Raw genomic sequence first — 19,245 nt, forward strand, 5'->3', positions numbered from 1 at the left:
TAGATGCTTCCTGTGCCGAGACATTAGTTTCTCATTTCTTACATGGGATCCTTTACTGCCATGATCATAATTTTATAAGAGACAAGCATTCAACTAGCATTCATCTCAGAATGGCTATTAAAGAAAAATAATATTTTCCAAACAAATTTTGCAGTTTATTCAGAGTGAAAGGATTATGCCTTAATGGTGAGATTCTGGACAGAGTAGCAGGGTGAAAATCTTTCCTATAAATAAATATTCTTGAGCTACCAGTACTGTTAAACAAAAACTGTTTAAAGATGTCTTTAGGATTTGTTTGAGACAGCCTAAAGAACCAATCTGTTTTTCAGAGGGTTTCTGAGATTTTGGTATACAATAGCAATTTTGCCTTCATCTGTTTTATGCACCTGCTAATGGGATGGTAATATTTTCCAGTATTCTTTGTGGATAGTAATATTTTGGGGCATGAAGATTTGAACAGTTTGGAGTGATTGTTTTTCTGTTCATCTGTTTGATTTGTCTGGCAACGTGCAAAATCTTTTAAGAAGCCATTAACTCATTAAAAGGGGAAAGTAAAGGACTCCAAGCCAATTAAATCTTGTGGAATTTAGCCCAAAATCTAGTGTTAAAGAAAAGTTCTGAAAGCAAAAAGTGCTGAAAGGTTCCAATTGCAACATATTGGTTGTTTCTTTCCTATTTGCTGTGGGCTACCTGACACTGTAGCTAGTCAAATGGTCACTTCATATGTCTGGTATCAGAAGATGTGGAGATGACATGGCCTGGTGGGCAGGTCCATGATCACTACCTGCTGCAGCACACAGGAAGAAATTATATTCTCAACTGCATGTCAGACTCCCTCTAAAACATTGCTGTCAGAGGCTGATGTAGTTTGAATATGATGTGTTCTTTCACATGGTCTTGTCTTCTCCTGCAATGGCGTGGATTTCCACCCTTCCACCCTTCTCCTAACTCTGTTCACAAGCAGAATATGAAATTATGTGTTTGCAATAGCTGATGCTGAGCTAGGCAGATGTCTCTCCAGATTTTAGTGCAACAATTTCAGAGTCCTCTATATATCTTCCATTTAACTGTTCATTGTTGGAATCATGATGGTACAGATAAACAGGGACCTCTGTGATCGATGTTGCAGTGTAGGAGGTAGATCGCGTGGAACAGTGCTCTCGGCGCCTTTGGCCCCACTGGGTTTTGTACTGTGTCCATTGCCTTTTTAGAGCTCCTTGCACCTGTGAAATAAACATAGAGTGAGGTGTAACCTAGCCCCTTGTAATTGTAGAAATTTTAAAATATGAAGGAAAGGAAAAGGAAGAGAAGGGACATTCCAGGCCTAATTCCATCAGATTCAGTCTGCCTCTCTCCTTATCTTTGCTCCCAGCTCAAGAAACAGAAGCTGTTGCTCAGCCCTCAGCCTCAACTGCCTCCCTGCCTACTCTACGGCAGCAATTCCAGTTTCTGCAGTTGTTGCTGCTTATGAAGAGCAGATGTAGGTTAGCTGTTCCCATAAGAGATAAATGTGGAACAGATTGCTGCATGGCAACACAGTAGGATGCTGCGGTAGAAGAAGAAAAAGGAAGGAGAAATGGGGGTTAAAACCCACCTGATGCTACAGCTGGATCCTTGTCCCTTGGTAACACATTGTGATCCCTGAAGAAACTTAACCTTCAGTAAAACTGGCCATGAATGGCCAAGGGTAAGCACAATTCAAGAGCTTGCCAAGATTAATTTTATAGAGAGTAAGAGTTGGCGGATTAGTACAGCTAAACAGAGATTTTGTTCTGGTAATTTAAGATGTGGTTCTCTGCTGGCAAAAAAATAGCGTACACAGAAGCACAGCAGAGAAATTAAACCTTTGGACACTCGTCTTCTAGGAATAAAATATTTAATTCAACACTTACATTAAGAGTGATGTTATATATGGTGCTAGGATGTGACTTAAGCTGTTGAGTCCTGCTAGAGAACAAGAAACCCTTCGCTAGCTACATGTTCAGACATGCTGACACTCTCTTGGTCCTTCCCAAATCAGACAGAAGGCAAACTCTGGCTCTGTTCCTTCAGCCAGTAAAATGTGAGAACACTAGGAGTTTGCTCTAATTATCTGCTGTAAATGACCACCACTCCGGATGATGACAGGTGCAGGTGAGGCATTGCGATGATGGGAGTGTCCTGGAGTTTCTGTGCTCCTGCTAAGGTGGACATTGTCATTTTTGCTCAGAGAGTAATCTGAAGTCATTCTCAGGCTCTATGAAGACCAATGGTTTTGATTCATATAGATGAATCTGAATGACTTTAATATTTCCCAAGTCTCCACAATCCCAGTCACTCTATTAATGTGTATATAGTAAAATGTTATCTACTCACCACGCACAGCTGCCTGCAAGAAAGCTGTTTAACATCATATAAGGACAAAGCTTCATAAGGAATTACTATGAATCCAAGATGCTTACTTAGTGTACAGCACAACTATGCAGCATGACAAGAATGGATATTTCAGTTGCTTCGGGTTTTTATTTTTAATCTAAGATGTGTATGAGAATTGATACTATAAATAATTACTCATGCAAGTAGTTACACTGATTTTGGTATAACTACTTCTTGACTAAAGAAATGTTTGATGGACTGGTCCTTTAAAATGAACTGAAAACTATACATGTGCCCGGTCTGAAAACTATACATGTGCCCAGTTCCGATCCTAGCTCTTGGGTTTGGTTTTTTTTGCTCTTGCTTATCTTAAGATAAAGAGTTATGAGTACTTTTCACCTGTAGACATTAATTCCAATTCACATTCTGGAGAGGAGAGGAGAGGAGAGGAGAGGAGAGGAGAGGAGAGGAGAGGAGAGGAGAGGAGAGGAGAGGAGAGGAGAGGAGAGGAGAGGAGAGGAGAGGAGAGGAGAGGAGAGGAGAGGAGAGGAGAGGAGAGGAGAGGAGAGGAGAGGAGAGGAGAGGAGAGGAGAGGAGAGGAGAGGAGAGGAGAGGAGAGGAGAGGAGAGGAGAGGAGAGGAGAGGAAGGCTGAATGTAGCTTAATTAGACATCAAGCAGAGAAAAGGCTTATGGTTGCAATGGAACTTTAATTGCTGGGGCTGCGAGAAAAGCTTACTATGCCTATATTAGATTTAAGGTAAAATGGCTGCATGCAGGGATGTTTCATAGAATCATAGAATCATAGAATAACCAGGTTGGAAGAGACCCACCAGATCATCGAGTCCAACCATTCCTATCAAACACTAAACCATGCCCCTCAACACCTCATCCATCCGTGTCTTAAACACCTCCAGGGAAGGTGAATCAACCACCTCTCTGGGTAGCCTGTTCCAGTGCCCAATGACCCTTTCTGTGAAAAATTTTTTCCTAATGTCCAGCCTAAATCTCCCCTGGCGAAGCTTGAGGCCATTCCCTCTCATCCTGTCCCCTGTCACCTGGGAGAAGAGGCCAGCACCCTCCTCTCTACAACCTCCTTTCAGGTAGTTATAGAGAGCAATGAGATCTCCCCTCAGCCTCCTTTTCTCAAGGCTAAACAATCCCAGCTCATATCACACAATAGCGAAACTTGATTAGTGAGAAAGAATTGCTGCATGAGAGAGTAATTCTATTCTCACACATGATACAGAAATACTACCCAACATAAACCTTGTAAAGATTTTAGTTATTTTAAAATTGCCTTTTTACAGTATAAAAATTGCCTTTTTACAGTATAAATATTGTTGCTTAGTCACCCTAAAAGCTACGGGGAGGAACTGAAAGAAGAAATCTTCAGAAGGATTATGTCAGTGACTTTCCCCAATATCACACTGGGGCAGCAGCTCCTGTAACCTACAGCAAGGCACAATGAGGATAGTACAGAAATCTTGCCTGTGCCTGCCCGCAGCCCTTTCTCCAATACCACCGCTGCAGTCATTAGTGTCTGTAGCCACTGTTCATCTCTGGCCATTGCTTCTGTCCCTAAGTATTTGCTGTGTTTGCATTTCACAGCAGTTCATCCATTCAGATTAATCTCAGAGTGTTTAGGGTAGATGGAAAGAATATGGTTTTACAGCCTTCCTGTTCCTCACCTAGCTCCCCTTCACCTGCCCCCCTGCATCAATCCCAAGGCTTTGATCACTCTCCCATGAGCTGCTGTGACAGCGATGAGCTTCTGATGAGCTCTCACACTGCTCTCAGCTGAGCTGGAGTCTGACCAGCCACTGGGGCAACCATACGCCTGGAGACAATAATGGTTAACTGAAGAGGGAAGAACAATGTCACTGAGTTTTACAAAGCCTACTTTGAGGAGCTTATAGTTTTCTTCTCAGAAAGGAGTGACACTTAAATTGTATGTCTGATCAGGGAGAGAAGAGGCACATCCATACCAGTTCAGATGATGATTAGAAGTGCCATTAATCAGGTTTAAAAGGCTCCACGGAGTAGTGAGAGCATGAGGTCAAAGCAGCTGAGTTTTTATTACCCGCTGAACTGCTGGCCTGTACAAAAATCCAGCCACAAATGGATAATGGATAGTACAAGCCACTGCACTTGAGTAAAACAACATGTTAATCTAGATTTCTGCCATGATTCCAAGGATCTCAGATCATTATAATTCAGTGCCAACTAAAACTGTTCAGGCATGGATTTTAAATGTGAGAGCAGCATTACTGAAAATCACATGCACAGTCATAATGTATTAATGACCAAGGAGGCTCCTGGGACTGGGAGGGTCAGGGCAATGCTTGCCATACTTTCTGCTGTGATAGCAAATGGAAAAAAGTAAAGTCTAAAGAAAAGAAGAGCTTAAGTTTATTTATTCTACTCTTCAAAACTTAAAAGGTTTTTCTGTTCTCTATTAGAACCTCTTTGGCATGCAAAATACATAGCTGGACTTTTTCCAAACAGACTTTCCATTCCGTTGGCCAGCCTTGCAGTCTAGAAGTAATCTCAGGCCTGGAGGTATGGTGTGGTGAGCAGACTATTGAGAAGACCTTGTATCATCTGTGCAACACTGTTGCTGGACAAATTGCAGTGCTGCTGGACACAGACTTCACATGGAAATGCAAAAGAAGAACTGTCATTTTAAAAGTCCAAGACAAGTCCACTGTTTATGTGTTCTTCCACACGAATGTATGCATCGGTACAGCTTCTTATTACTCATTCCACATTTCTTTCTATAGATGGGCTCATGGTACTAAAGTGGGGTTGGTGAGGTAGTAGGCGATGAATGCACTATAAAACAGTCAGGTGGTAGTGAGTTTAGAATTATTTGTCCTGGATAAACTTCATGTGTCTCCAACTTGAAGTTAAATATTCCAGTAGGAAAAAATAAATCCTAAAGTATCCAGGTTCCTGTGGTACTAAAACTAATCTTCTTGCCGTACACAGAATTTTTCTCATGAGAAATATTTTTGAACTCTATGGCAGCAGATATATACAGCGCTTTGGAAACAATCTCCTGCCATGACTGAAGATCAAAATGTGGCTTTGGTCTATGTCCTCTTGCATGCAGAAAAAGACTAGGGGTTATTATCTCAGCTTAGTTCTCTTAGTCAGCCAGATCAGCACTTCCTTTGGAAGAACGCAATGCTATCTTAGCATTAGTCTGTTGCTGCTCCTCTATAGGTTTTGTGCCTTACATATGTGCACCTTATGTAACTGCAGGAATAAATGGGATCTAGAGAAAAGGGAGTCATAAACTTTTCATCCTCTCTTCTGGCATGGCCCAGAAAAGCCATTCTAGTACATAAATTATCTTGATATTTATTGGTAACATGCTGACGCGAGTAGTACCAAACTTTCTTTAGTCTATATGACCAGAGGTGTCATCTTTGTCTCTCTGCCCACCTTAATAGTAAATTCTAAAAAACCCCTTCCCTGATTGCCCAGTACATTTCCTGTAAGAAAATAATGAGAGAGCTTCTCAGCATCCTGGCCATTGGCCATGTTAAATATTCTGCAAGTCTGTGAAGATACGGTTTAAAAAATTAGTGTTATGATGAAAAGTAAACAAGTACCAACAAAAATCACATTCAACATTTCTGAGAAACCTAACCCCCTACAGCTGCTTATTCTCAGTGCCTGATGCTGATTAACATTTCCGATGAGCCCCTCCACCCAGGAGTCATTAATCCTACATGCAATTTGGAGCTACTCAGAGGTAGTTAAGCCATCCATGCAATTACTTATTGGAACAATAGAGTACAAAATGGGAAGCCACATTTCACTCTCAGATTAATTTTTGTCTTGCCTTGGGCATTATCCTTTCCAGATGTGTCCCCTCAGTGATGTCTCACTAACACTTCTAACGTCAAAAGCGGATATCCAGATCAGAGCCTTTCACAAGGAAGAGGTCATTTTTCTGTGGGCTGCCAGAACTGTCCGAAAGGCTTTCAGAGGCACCTTGTGGTTTGGTGACTATTGCTGCTCTTCAGAATTTGGATCTAGAGAAGGATCCAGAGAAGGAATGACTTGCTGCTATTGCCACTTCCTGACAGCAGCTCAGTCAGTCCACGAAGTGCAACATGTCTCTGAGGCTGGATATCCAAGTATCATATGTGAATATGATGTATTTCCTTAATACAAATATATTTATTCTGAATTCTAAATTAAATGGATTTCAATGCTTAACAAACTAATTTTCATTCTTGGAATGTGGCTTTTAGTTTTCTGCCTTGCATACTATAGGTTAGTTCATATGACCATTAAATCATTCATATCTTCCAATCTAATTTTGAATTAAATGATACATACGGTCTGCTATAGTGTTGGCAAGTAGATGCTCCAAATATATTCATTATTGGGTAACTTGAAAATTGATCTACTGGAGTTGTAAAGGTGGATATACTTTTCTGATAATGTGGCATTGCCAGAAGTATAATTAGAGCTATCTGAGCAAACATATCTAAGAAACAAACAGCCTTTAAGATACTTTCCATTTTCAGTGCATTTTCTTGCTACCTTTCCTCATTTTTGGCATTGCTGCAGCCTTTAATCTAGGCACATGTCCATATGTTCTTATTAGAGTTCAAGAATTATGGAGTATTTGACCTTTTACCCTAAAGCTATAATCTAAAAGAATGGAAGGTGATGCCAGGGAGAATGAAGAAGGCAATGTTCAAGACCAGAATTCTGGGGTAACACATTGTTTGGAGGCAAATGAAGACATACTGGAGCTCTGCCTGTAGGTAACTTTGCAATCATTGTTATTGGGCTTAAAAAATTGCTCAACTGGTCTCTTCTTTCTCCAAGCCAGATTCTCCCTACCAGGTTCTTTCTGTGTTTCCAGGACATGGAGGACTGTGCCAGAAGGTGATAACAGCAAGGCAGAAGAAGAAAGGTAGTAGTAGCCTGAAGATGCTGGGAAAACAAACAGGATAGGAAAAGAGAGTTGCATCTCTCCAACTTTATTTAATTGAACACATGAAAGCATGAACTACTGTAGCGTGATCTTTACAGTTATCATCTTGCATTAGGTTTTGGTGTCATTAACCACTCACATTTTGCCATTCTCTTTTATTCTACTAGGAAACCGTACTACAGAATTACAGTGGGAGGCCTCTAATCTTTTCTACTGTTGCATTTCTCTGACCACTTATGCAGCGAGTCAGCCTGAAGAAGACGTACAGCAATGTTGACAAGTGGCGGCAGAATTTAACACTTTCTGCCATCTCAAAAGTTAGCAAACTATCCAGGAGTACTTTATCAATAAGATAACTTGCTTCAAGTAGCTATCAAAATATCAAGGTGGTCACATCACTACAGGGAATTTGCTATTTTGCCTGTACTTATTTTCTAATAAGTACAGGCATAAATAGGAGCAAAAATCTCCCTTCAGCACAACATACCAAGTATAAGCATCAAAATGCTTGTTTTGTATCTAATTCATTTGCTCTGGATTAAAAATTAACATCTTAAAAGACTTCCTAGCTTTTCTAAGACATATTGTATTTTATTTTGCTACAGTTGAATGCTCCTGATATATGGAAAAAGCATTTTTGTTTTAACCATGCTGGAAAATGGCTTAGTGTAGGAATTTAAAGGGTTCTTGACATATTTTAAGCAGCTATGTTTTTGGTAAAAAAAATAAATAAACATGTAGTAAAGTGGATCTAAAACCAGCTGAAGGTATATAAAATATTTATCCAGCTGTAAGAGAATTGGAGACATTTTTGCCTCAAAGGCTTTTGTTTCTCAATGACTACAAGGCAAACACTGACCTTAAAAAGGCCATCACAAATCCTCAAAGTAGTGAAAGTAGCCACACTCCTCCAGACTTCTGTGCTCTGACAGTGCTACAGGGATGGCAGCCCACAGCTCTCCAGTACAGACCTCCAAAGATCCCTTCTGCTACCTCTTATGGAGCATTGTGGTCCTTCCCGCTGTTCTGGGCAGGAAGCGAAGTAGAGCATTTTTCTTCTTTACTTAGATGTCTGTCTCAAGATTGCAGATCATAGGAGAAGATTCTCATGCCTATACTCCATTTGGTGCCATTTGCTTCGCAATGCTCACACTCCTGATTCAACTGCTCAGAGATACTCAAGACACTCTCTGTACAAGGTTTTCAAAAATGCTGCTTCTATATAGAGCATAAAAAGTGACTTTGGGTGGTTTCAAAGTGTGCAGCATGAGATGCTTCCTTTCTGCATTAATGAACAACAGAGTGACTAGTTCTCAAGTTCTGTTCATTTGCTGTATTTCAGATACATACCTCGCCATTGAAGAAGCAGAATATAGTTGCCACAAGCAAGCCCTAAGAGAAATGAAAAACGTTTAGAGATCAGAATATATAAATTGTTTTCATGCTGTTTCCAAATTTACACTTGATGTATACAAGATAAAAACACCGGACCAATTCTTTTGCATCGCAGACACTTCATTTAACCTCCCCCTCTTTCAGAGTAACCATACATTGCTTTTGTCTTTTCAATATGTTTCACCATTTTCTTCTATATTACTAGCATTTATAGATTATCTGATTTGGTTGTGAAGTTATTTTTGCACAAAAGGCCTAGAGAAGGAAAATTAAATGGTATATACGGTCCTGGACCCCGTCCTGCAACAACTTGAGACTGAAGACGGAAAAGAAGCACTGAGCCATGTACCACAGCCTGTTGGCAGGCACGATGTAACCCCAGGCTTGCTGACCTCCTTTGTTGTAATAGAATCATAGAATAGAATCATCATAGTGTAGGCATAGGGCTGAAAATTAAACATTTTTATGGAATTTTTTGTACTGAGAACAAGCCAGTGTATGTAAGATACAGCAGAAGATTGTGCATTTGATCAAAAATGCAAAGGTTTAACTCCTGAGCAATACCTGACTTGAAATCCTATCCTGAAGCACCTGAAAACATTACAGAGGATGTGTGTTTTTCCAAAACTGCTTTAAACAGGCTGCCCAGGGAGGGGGTTGAGTCACCTTCCCTGGAGGGGTTTAAGGGACGGGTGGATGAGGTGCTGAGGGACATGGTTTACTGTTTGATAGGAATGGTTGGACTCGATGATCCAGTGGGTCTTTTCCAACCTGGTGATTCTATGATTCTATGATTCTATAAGTTAGACAGATATGTTGCTTGCAGTGGAGTACCACAGTGCCACTGACATTGTAGAAGAGATGGCAAAGGAATTGTTCTGCATGCTGCCACTCATTTGTCAGAGTGCAGCTACTCAGTTGAAAGTATCAGACAAGGAGAATCCAGCTGCCACTGGAAGGCTTTAAATTAAACTGAAGATAAGTGAACTTGCATGTGGGGTATCACAATGGATGGAGAGGATGCAAAAAGAAGTATAAATGGTAAAACTGCCACCACAAGGCAGTATAAGGGAAAAACTGCCACCAGAACAGGTGAGTTAGAAGGTAGGGGGCAGGAAAAAAAAAAAGAACAGAGATTGCAGATCACAGCTTGGCCCTAAATGGCTTAAAATTAATTTCATTATTGCCAGTTGTTCAGATAATATTTCGCTACTGTTGCAGGATTGAACAGGATCAAGACAGGAACACAAGGTGAGAAAGTGTGACACTAATATGAAAGAAAATTCTTGTGTGCAGAGCCTGCCATTCAGAATCATGTACTTCCACTAGTCCATGTCTCAACCATGCTCACTCTTATTAAAACATCACTATAATGTGAGCCAAATGCCTTAATCTTAAGTTGCTTAAAGCAATTATTATAAACTAAATGTATGGCAGTTTGTGAAACTGAGGGGATACCAGCAATATAAGAGCTTCTGTTTGCAAGGGATGCTTTGAAAAGCTTTACAGCTGTATCTCTTGTGTGAACCCTCATTTAGCAGATCACCAGTTTAATTGTAGGTAACGCTTTATAAAATGTCTTGGACTCTCAAGTGTATATTTTGGCCCACAAATGTAAGATAAGCAGTTACTGTTTAAACAGTAAATATTAGAGACACGCAGACTGGCTTGAGGAGGTGCTGACCACCTGAATTTTGGCAATTATTTTATTCCAATAAATCTTCTCTAGTGCAGAATTTGCAATTCCATATGACTTGAAAATGAACATAGAAAAGCATGAGTGAGGATGAGGAAGGGTAGACAGTGAGAAAAAGGAAATTTCTTTTCATGTTTTGAAAAAACAGTGAGTGTTCTCCAAAAAATAAAACCCCAAATCCCAGTACACAATGTGCCATGCATAACAGTTTGTCTGTAAGCTCTGGTTTGAGAAATACCACGAAGCTAACCAAAACCTGTCAGACCACAGATTCCTAAATAAAAAAATATATGCAAGGGGAACAATATCATCACCTCCCGGTGGCCTATACTGATTTTCTCCTGCTTTGCATCCACTATATTAATTTGTACGATCTTGCAAAACATCTGTTGTTGAACTGCATGATACATAGTTGCAACAGGAGTCTTGTTATTTTGGTAAAGTGTGTTTTTAACTAACAGTAGTCAGCAATGATGGCAAATGAGATGGATCTTGATCCTCTCTGGGTGTAGAGATGCTCAATGGACAGTCAACATGAGGTATGGCAGTAATGAAAAGCAGCAGGAGAAGAGAAAGAAGCAGAGAAAATTTTCTTAGTCTATTCTTCAGTCTGAGTGTTTAGGAGAAATCTGTGAACTGCAATTCTGCCTAAAGGCATAAATTGAACCTGAACTATTGAAGTGAAGCTATTTTCCAGTTCAGTTTCTGTATGGTATTTGAATTCCTTTGTTACATCCAGTGATTGCTCTATTCTTCTGTTGGAGAGTGTAGTTTCCTTAACCAGTGTTTTCCCCAGAAAACTTCTGATAGAAAAGCTAAAGAGAAAGCTGTGTTGATGTCTTGTATACCTTTCAGTTGCTCTTCTGGTCTGGAGTGACATGACTCCTTGTTATTTTGAAATCATGTATGTTGTATATCTTCTGGCTGAAGAAATTATTTTCTCTGGTATGTCCTATGTATGTCTTATTGCTTCTCTTCCACCAGCAACAGCCCTCTGGGCTCTATCATCTATATTTCTTACATTTATATTTCTATTTCTTCAATTTCATACAAAAAGTGCTGCCCATAGTTCAGAGTACTATTGTTATCTTCAGCCGTAATGCTAGAGACTTATCAGTAGCAGACACCAGCTTTGTCTCTTTGGAGTCAGAAGGGCTTGAAATGGTGATAATTCCACAGTGGATCTATTAAAACATGTGATAGACTGGTTGTAGGTCAATAATTTCATGTGAGACCAACAGGCTATTTCTCATTTCTCTTTGTCATATGTCCTCTATATTCTCTGTAACTGCTACTGGTTTTTGCTTAGTATGCAAATCCTGTTGAGGATGAGATTTCTATGTCAATTATATCTCTTTGCCACTGTGTGGAGTTGTTAAACTGACTTGTGATATGCTGCCTGCTGCCAGCAGGGTAATGTTGGCTGTAGTATTGAAGGCAGAGATGAAGAACAATTTTGGGATTGAAGCCTTTTATGTAACTAGGTAGCGTATAAGTCCCCTTCCCTTGCACGCCCCCCTGCCGCAAAAAAATGTCTTTAGTAGTTAATGCCTCAATGTCCAGCTGAAGACCAGTGATGCGTGGTATCTCTCAGGGGTCTGTTCTGGGACAGGTGTTGTTTAATATCTTCATCAATGGGATGATGGGATCAAGTGCACCCTCAGCAAGTTTTCAGATGACACCAAGCTGAGTGGTGAGATTGACACCCCCGAGGGACAGGATGCCATCCAGAGAGACCTTGACAAGGTGCAGGAGTGGGCTTACGAAAACCTCATGAGGTTCAACAAGGTGAAGCGCAAGGTCCTGAACCTAGGTCGGGACAACCCTCAGTATTCATACAGGCTGGGGGATGAAGAGACTGAGAGCAAATCTGTGGAGAAACACCTGGGGTCTTAGTGGATGAGATGTTGGACATGAGCCAACAATGTGTACTTGTAGCCCAGAACGCCAACTGTATCCTGGGTTGCATCAAAAGAAGCATTGCCAGCAGGTTGAGGGAGGTGATTCTGCCCCTCTGCTCTGCTCTAGTGAGACTTCGTCTGGAATACTGTGCCCAGCTCCACAGCCCTCAGCACAGGAAAGACATGGACCTGTTAGAGTGGGTCCAGAGGAAGGCCACTAAAACAACTAAAAGCTGTAACACCTCCCCTGTAAAGAGAGGCTGAAAGAGTTAGGGTTGTTCAGCTTGGAGATGAGAAGACTCCAGGGAGACCTTATTGCAGTCATTCATCAGACATTCTTTGCTTGACAGGGATTTAATTTTTATCTCACTCTCCTAGAAGACATAGGTGTCTTGAAGAGAAGTTCCATTAATTTTCTGAAGTTGAAAAGAAAGGGGAAAAAAAGCCTGTGCAGATTCTGCAAATTTACAGGGGTTTCTGATATCCAAGTATTTTTCTTCCAGTTTATGTCTCCATAAAACCAAGAAAGCATATATAGATATGCTTATTCTTGTTACTCCTGAGCACGCTTTAGTTTCTGCCCTAATTACATACTCTGTTGCCGTGGCATGATATATTCATTATTGATGGTAAAAGATGACAGCACATGTAATTATGCAGATGACCATAATGTAAAAAATCAGTTTATGTGGGCTGTGGTCCACGTCTGTTCACTTCTCACTTCTGAATCTGAATGGGCAGGAAATAAATAAATAAAAAAAAAAGCAGTGCCTATGATCTTCATAAAATACTTCCCATCTCTCTCATTTCACTAAAGATAAGAAGTTTTGAGAAAAACAGTATTACATTCTTCATCATCTTAATTCACAGCACATTCATACAGCATCTCTGAGGTAAATGACTATATTATAAAGTGTTCATTTATGTTCATTTCAAAAAAATAAGCAAAGCAAAGAGCATGCCTGCAGTTTCTGCTGTTACTGAGGTGGGGAGATTGTCATGAGAGAACTGAAGACAGCAGCCCACCTGCTGTAAAATAAGGAAGCCAAAGCTTATATTTTACTTCTCCCACTTTTCTGCTGGAGGTTTCATTACTGTCATTTTATATGTGAAATTTTCATACAAAAATGGCACTTCATAATATCAAGCTTTCAAAAAACCACATTTCCCTCAACTTTTACTGGCTCAAAATATTGGAAAGTTTTGAAATTACTAATAATGCAAAAAAAAAAAAAGGAATAGGAAACAACGCCCCCACATACGTTGTTAAAAGCAGTCCTATGACCTTAACTTTACACAGAAGGAAAAAAGTTTCTGGTTTGGCATCACAGAGGACATTTATTTCCCTTTAGATGGAGAAATATATTGAATAAATGCCTTCTAAAATGCACTGAAATCTCTCACTATTTTAAAGAGGCTTCTTTAAAAAGGGTTAATGTTGTTCTGCATAGAGAATTAAATTTACAGGCTGGAGACAGGACGGATAAGTGACCCAAAACTATGCCTAAAAGATACAAAAAAGCCTTTACACAAAGGTGGCCCCTGTAAGCTGGATCCTTCTGCCTGGCAGGGTGGGTGCTGCAGTCATGAGGGTGCTGCTTGTAAGCTACAGCATGACATAAAAATAATCTTACTTGAGGAGCAAGAAAACTTTGATTATTCTCCATTTCATAGCAAAACCCTTTTTATTTTCAATAAAACCCAAGTTCTTTATGCTGAATAGCATTTTATTTTCTCATTAGAGGCAGACTCACACATTTAGGCCCATAGTCAGCAAGGTATTAAGAACAGTAACTTGCATATTGCTGCTGATTTGGGGGCTATTTCTCCACTGCACCAAGTAGGTCTCCATAGCAAAATCTTCTCTGACAGTGCCATTTTAGGTAATGTGATAGCTTTTACAAACCCAGCTACAAGATACTGGAGAGAGAATATGGTGAGAGGGGACACCTGGTGAAGAAAGCTTGCAAGCAAGAATGTGTTCGTCTTGCTTGAGAGCATCTGGTAGGGTGGTCTACATATGGGACTAACTGATGTATCGTGGGGTCATTGCAGTTCTCTACTGTTTCTTTTTTTCTTGTGAGGACTCTGCTATGGACTAATGTCAAACATCAGAAGCTGAGATAATGGGATGTACTTGCTGTTAGCAGATCCTCTGATAAGAACTCAGCACTCTGATATCTTTGTAGCTTGAGACCCTTCGAAAGATCCTCAGTGATTACTGGGATGGGGAAGTAGAAGTGTCAGCCCCAGGGCCAGTGAAGGTGCAGGCAACCCTGGCAGTTTGTGAGGCATGAACCGCATCCCTCCTGTCCCCTCTGCTGCAGAGACCTGAGTGCAGTTACAGGCAGGAATTAAGGTTGCTTCTCCTTCACTCTTTGCGGAAGGCACTGTCTTTCCCCAGGTGTACCACTTCATCCTCACTGGGCAGCACTATGGGACTTCTCAGGACAGAGGTGTGCAAGGAGCCAGCACATCCTGTACCGTGATGTTTTGCACCCCGAGAAGACTGAATCTTTCATGTGCAGCATCATCTAACAAGCTTTTGAAAGTCAGGTCATCTAGGAAAATGTTCAACTCACTGACTCTTCTGGAATGCAAATGTTTGCTTTGTGGTGCCTACATTAGAAGCTCTCTTTAATAAGGTAGCTGCACGTTCAGCAATGCACCTATGGCTGTCCGTTCAGTGCATAAGCTCTTCCACATAAGGGGTGAAACATCATTCTTTTCCCTGGTGCAATCTTCATTTTAGCGCAGTCTAGAAACTGAAGAGCTGATATTGGTGATGGTGAGAGGGGATACTAATCTATTTTTACAGGATCCATAGAAGGCTGGCTGGCTGGGCTGGAAAAGTACATGCATTCCTATCTGCAGTACAAAAGCCAGTCTTCAATTTTTTTATCATTTATACTTCTACTCTCCAGATCTGTTGAGAAGAATCTGGTCTGTGTGCTGAAACACACACATACTGATACATGGGAGGTAGACATACAGTGATAGTGAATTGCTCATCTAGTAATATTTGAAAAAAACCTTCTGCTTAAAATGGTGAGCATTGATGGTAGCACTGCAAAAGAGCAGGAAAACTAAAAATCAGACTGTCTTCTGTAATTCAAAAGTGATTTCAGCAGAGGAAACCTAGCACGTAGCATTTCAACATGTTGTTTTTGGAAGTGGGAAAACTGTTGTCTGAAAGAAATACCATTACACAGTTTCTTGTGGGAACAAATTCTTTCTCATTCACCTCGTCAGTCCTCTGATTTTTACAATAGACTGCAGTGCTTGTTTGCACCAGTTCTGTGTACAAGGACAATGTAACTAACACATCAAAACTTTGTGTTCACTTAAAGCAGGGATGTGCTGTTGAAACACTGTCTCTCTTTCTGTTCTAGAAAAGACATAAAAACCCTAAACATTTAACCAGTGCAGAAATGGAGAATGTATTCTATTGTCCACCAAAAAAAAAAATCATAACTGCATCCACAATGCCTTCTTGTATATGATTGACATGCCACAGAATGCAAAAACTAATAGACTGCTACTAGTTTGTGGAGAGGCAGGCTGTGCCATAGTTTATGAAAGTACAATAGCTAGTGGGGTAACACAGCCATTGCACAAGCTAATAGAGTATCTGCTAATTATATAATCAGTCCTAGAAAAAAAAATGAGCACCAGAGGAGTGATTACATAGCTGGTGACCTTAAATATGCATACAAGAAACATCTGGGAAAGGATTAAGAAAATTTATTTTAGAATACAATTAAAAATCCACCCTAAGTAGAAAAGGGAGTGTCACAGTTGGCTGCAGTTAGCAGGACAACTGAATAGACCTCCCAAAAGGCCCAATTTTTCGTGCTGGTGGGAAGCACACTGCGGTTATACTGCAGAGGTGTCAAGACCTCTTCTGTGAGGTCTGCATTGCTGCCCTGGCTAGGGGACAGCTCTGGGTGGGCTGTCACTGCTCCATATGCCCAGTGACCTTCTCTGGGTACAGGGGCAGTGAGGCACAGGTATCCCCCACCATACGCCCAAGCCAGTGTACCCAGCACTGTCCCCACTGCTGAAATGGGACAAAATGCATTGGCACGGGGTGATTGGGGTCAACAAGCTGTGAAGAGACATCCACTCCCAATGACTGGGACAAGGACAGAAAGAACCCATTCAAGATGAAATTTTCCTCCTTGGATCTATCCCTTACCTAATCCCATCCATTGGCACAACAGTCTCACAAGAATTTGGTTTGTTACCAGTTCCCTTTTAACCACAGCTTGGTGACTTATTATTCTATAATGATCATAATTAGGGCTGCTAATTAAGGTCATTAAAATTCTTCTTGTAATTACCTGACAAGCTGATAGGATTTGAAAGATGTGTTAGGAGTAAAATGGTTATCGTAACACTGTATCTTACCCTTGCTTGAAGGGATGAGGGCAAAAAGCATAAAACAAAATCTAAGATACCAGTTGCATAGATCTTAGTAGTATTATTTATCACTTTGTTTAAGGAAAAAAGCACTACTGTTTCTGGTTTGGCTTTTTGGGGGGATTTTTTTAAGCTGTTTTCATACTAAAGCATTAGAATATTTTCTCCAGTTATCTTGTGTATGTAAGGAAAACAAGAATTGGGTCACACAAGAATTGGCTCCTCATGAATGTGTTAGAAATCTGCTTTTCCTAGTCAATATAGAACTGGATATATTACAGTCAGTAAACGAGATAACCAATCATCTAAAGTCACTTAGGCTTCTTTCCTTTTCTTTTTAAAAGTAAAGCATACTTACCAAATGATGCTGTAGTTTCAAAGCATTTACAAAATCAAAATGCCAGTGTTACATTTTAATTCAAACTGTCTAATAATGGAATTTTAATTCCTAAATAAAGCCTTATTGTGTCAGTCTTTTCTTCTGTATGTTGGCATTCCCTCTGTACAACAATTTGCATACACAGTTAATTTTAATATTAACCTCACAGCACCAGTTTCAGTAAATTTAAGCACTTAGCAGAAATAGTGATTTGAATATGAGCCCTCTGAAATCTCAGTTTTCTCTTCTTAGTTTAGAAATAGTGCTATCTGATAATTTTTGCTATGTTGTTCATTGTTTCCCCTATCTTATGGTTGTTCTTTCTGCAGTGATGCTACTAGTGCCACGGCAGATAATCAAATAATGTGGAAGTCGTTGGAAAAGAACTGCAGAATTACTATCCCACTCAGTTTCAGGGCAAAACAACTGGCAACAGCATCTTCAACTAAATTAACTCAAGGGCAAGCCCCTCACCTAAGCTGAAGTTACTACAATGTAACATACCTGGTAATGCATTAAAATATGCATGATGTAATCATATATTTCTCCAGCAAGACGGTTTTCTGGTCTCCAGGGAATAATAACAAACTGAATTCCTAGTAAGGGCACCAGGATTAAAGTGGCTCTGACAGCTTTCATATACATGTTGGACTCAGCACGGTGGGTGTCCCTTAGCTTTGTCACCAAAACTCGAACAATGTTGAGCAAAAAGAAAAAATTGACCTGCAAAAGTAAAGCCATTATAGGTGAAAGCATTCAAATTAAACAGGCATTCAAAATAAAGATGCAGAATGCACAAATAACAGTAAAATGTGACTTTCTGGTTTCGAGGTAGCTCATAATGGGCAGCTCCTTGGGAGTCAGGACTTGGAAAGTATCTTGAATGTCTTCAGAAAAGAGATGTTAAGCTCCTCTACATGCTTCTCTTCGGAAGCCTGCATGGGTATTTCAGGCAGGCAGGGATTACTTCTAGGAGACACTGTCTGTTACGACAACGATGTGGGCAAATTCAGTATTTCCAGGGAACTATTAATCTCATTTTTTTTTCCTGAAGTTTAAAAGGGATGGACTAACTGTCCCCTAGGAGTAATTGTGTCTCCGTTCTGAGTCTGAGGTATCTTGCTTCAGTCTGCACTGAAGATGTCTGCAGGCCGGTGACTAATGCCAGCATGTCCCTGGGTGTACAGGACCTACAGTAGCACAAAATTTCTCTAAGGAACATGCCCCCACTTACATGGGCCAATACTTCAAGCCTGTGTTTGAACGAGGGAGCAAGGCTGTTCTTGAGAAAAATCTAGGCCCCCTTCTTGCCTCCACCAGACTGCTTGGACCCTGTGTTACACTGCACACAGCTGAAAGTGAACACTGCAGACAATTGACAAAGTTTTATCCCTGACCCTTACAGTCAGTGATGCCAAGTAGCTCAGCATCTCATCTCCTCAATTATTTCTGGAAATCTGTTTCCAGCTGTGGGTGCACAGCATACAGAAACCTGCTTTTGTTCCTGGTTTCACAGAGAGCTCCCTGTGAGATGTGTTGAGAGCCTGCGGAAAACAGGGAGGGAGGCCCAGGCTGATAATAAGCCCAGTGGGTACCCCACGGATATCCTAGATATCACAAACCTCCTCTCCCTCCAGTGTAAGCAGATAACTATTTTCCAATCTATTACAGTAATATCAGGCACCTATGCTTCTGAATTACAATAAAATATTTTTAGATTATTTCTTAAAATAAGTAAGTTGCATAACTTATATAGATATTTTAATAGCCCAAATTCCATGTATATATGGTGTAACCTGAAAGGAGGTTGTAGAGAGGAGGGAGTTGGCCTCTTCTTCCAAGTGACAGGGGACAGGATGAGAGGGAATGGTCTCAAGCTCTGCCAGGGGAGGTTTAGGCTGGACATCAGTAAAAAAATTTTCACAGAAAAGGTCATTGGGCACTGGAACAGGCTACCCAGGGAGGTGGTTGATTCACCTTCCCTGGAGGTGTTTAAAGGACGGGTGGATGAGGTGCTGAGGGGCATGGTTTAGTGTTTGATAGGAATGGTTGGACTCCATGATCCTGTGGGTCTTCTCCAACCTGGTGATTCTGTGATTCTGTGATATGAGAAATTTCAGAACAATAAAACATGAA

General features: G+C 40.6%; 1 protein-coding gene across 1 annotated transcript in view; it reads right to left on the reverse strand.

Moving 5' to 3' along the window:
• Positions 1-710: 710 nt before the first annotated feature.
• Positions 711-19,245, reverse strand: part of CALCR (calcitonin receptor) — a 67,155-nt gene continuing 48,620 nt past the window's right edge. The window contains exons 10-12 of the mRNA XM_069859639.1: positions 17,614-17,832; positions 8,667-8,708; positions 711-1,223 (exon numbers count right to left, since the gene is read on the reverse strand). Of these exons, the coding sequence (XP_069715740.1) occupies positions 1,002-1,223; positions 8,667-8,708; positions 17,614-17,832 (483 nt within the window). The 3' untranslated portion in view covers positions 711-1,001. The remainder of the gene's footprint in view (positions 1,224-8,666; positions 8,709-17,613; positions 17,833-19,245) is intronic.

This window comes from Phaenicophaeus curvirostris, chromosome 6 (genome assembly GCF_032191515.1).
Source record: "Phaenicophaeus curvirostris isolate KB17595 chromosome 6, BPBGC_Pcur_1.0, whole genome shotgun sequence".
NCBI classification, from domain to species: domain Eukaryota; kingdom Metazoa; phylum Chordata; class Aves; order Cuculiformes; family Cuculidae; genus Phaenicophaeus; species Phaenicophaeus curvirostris.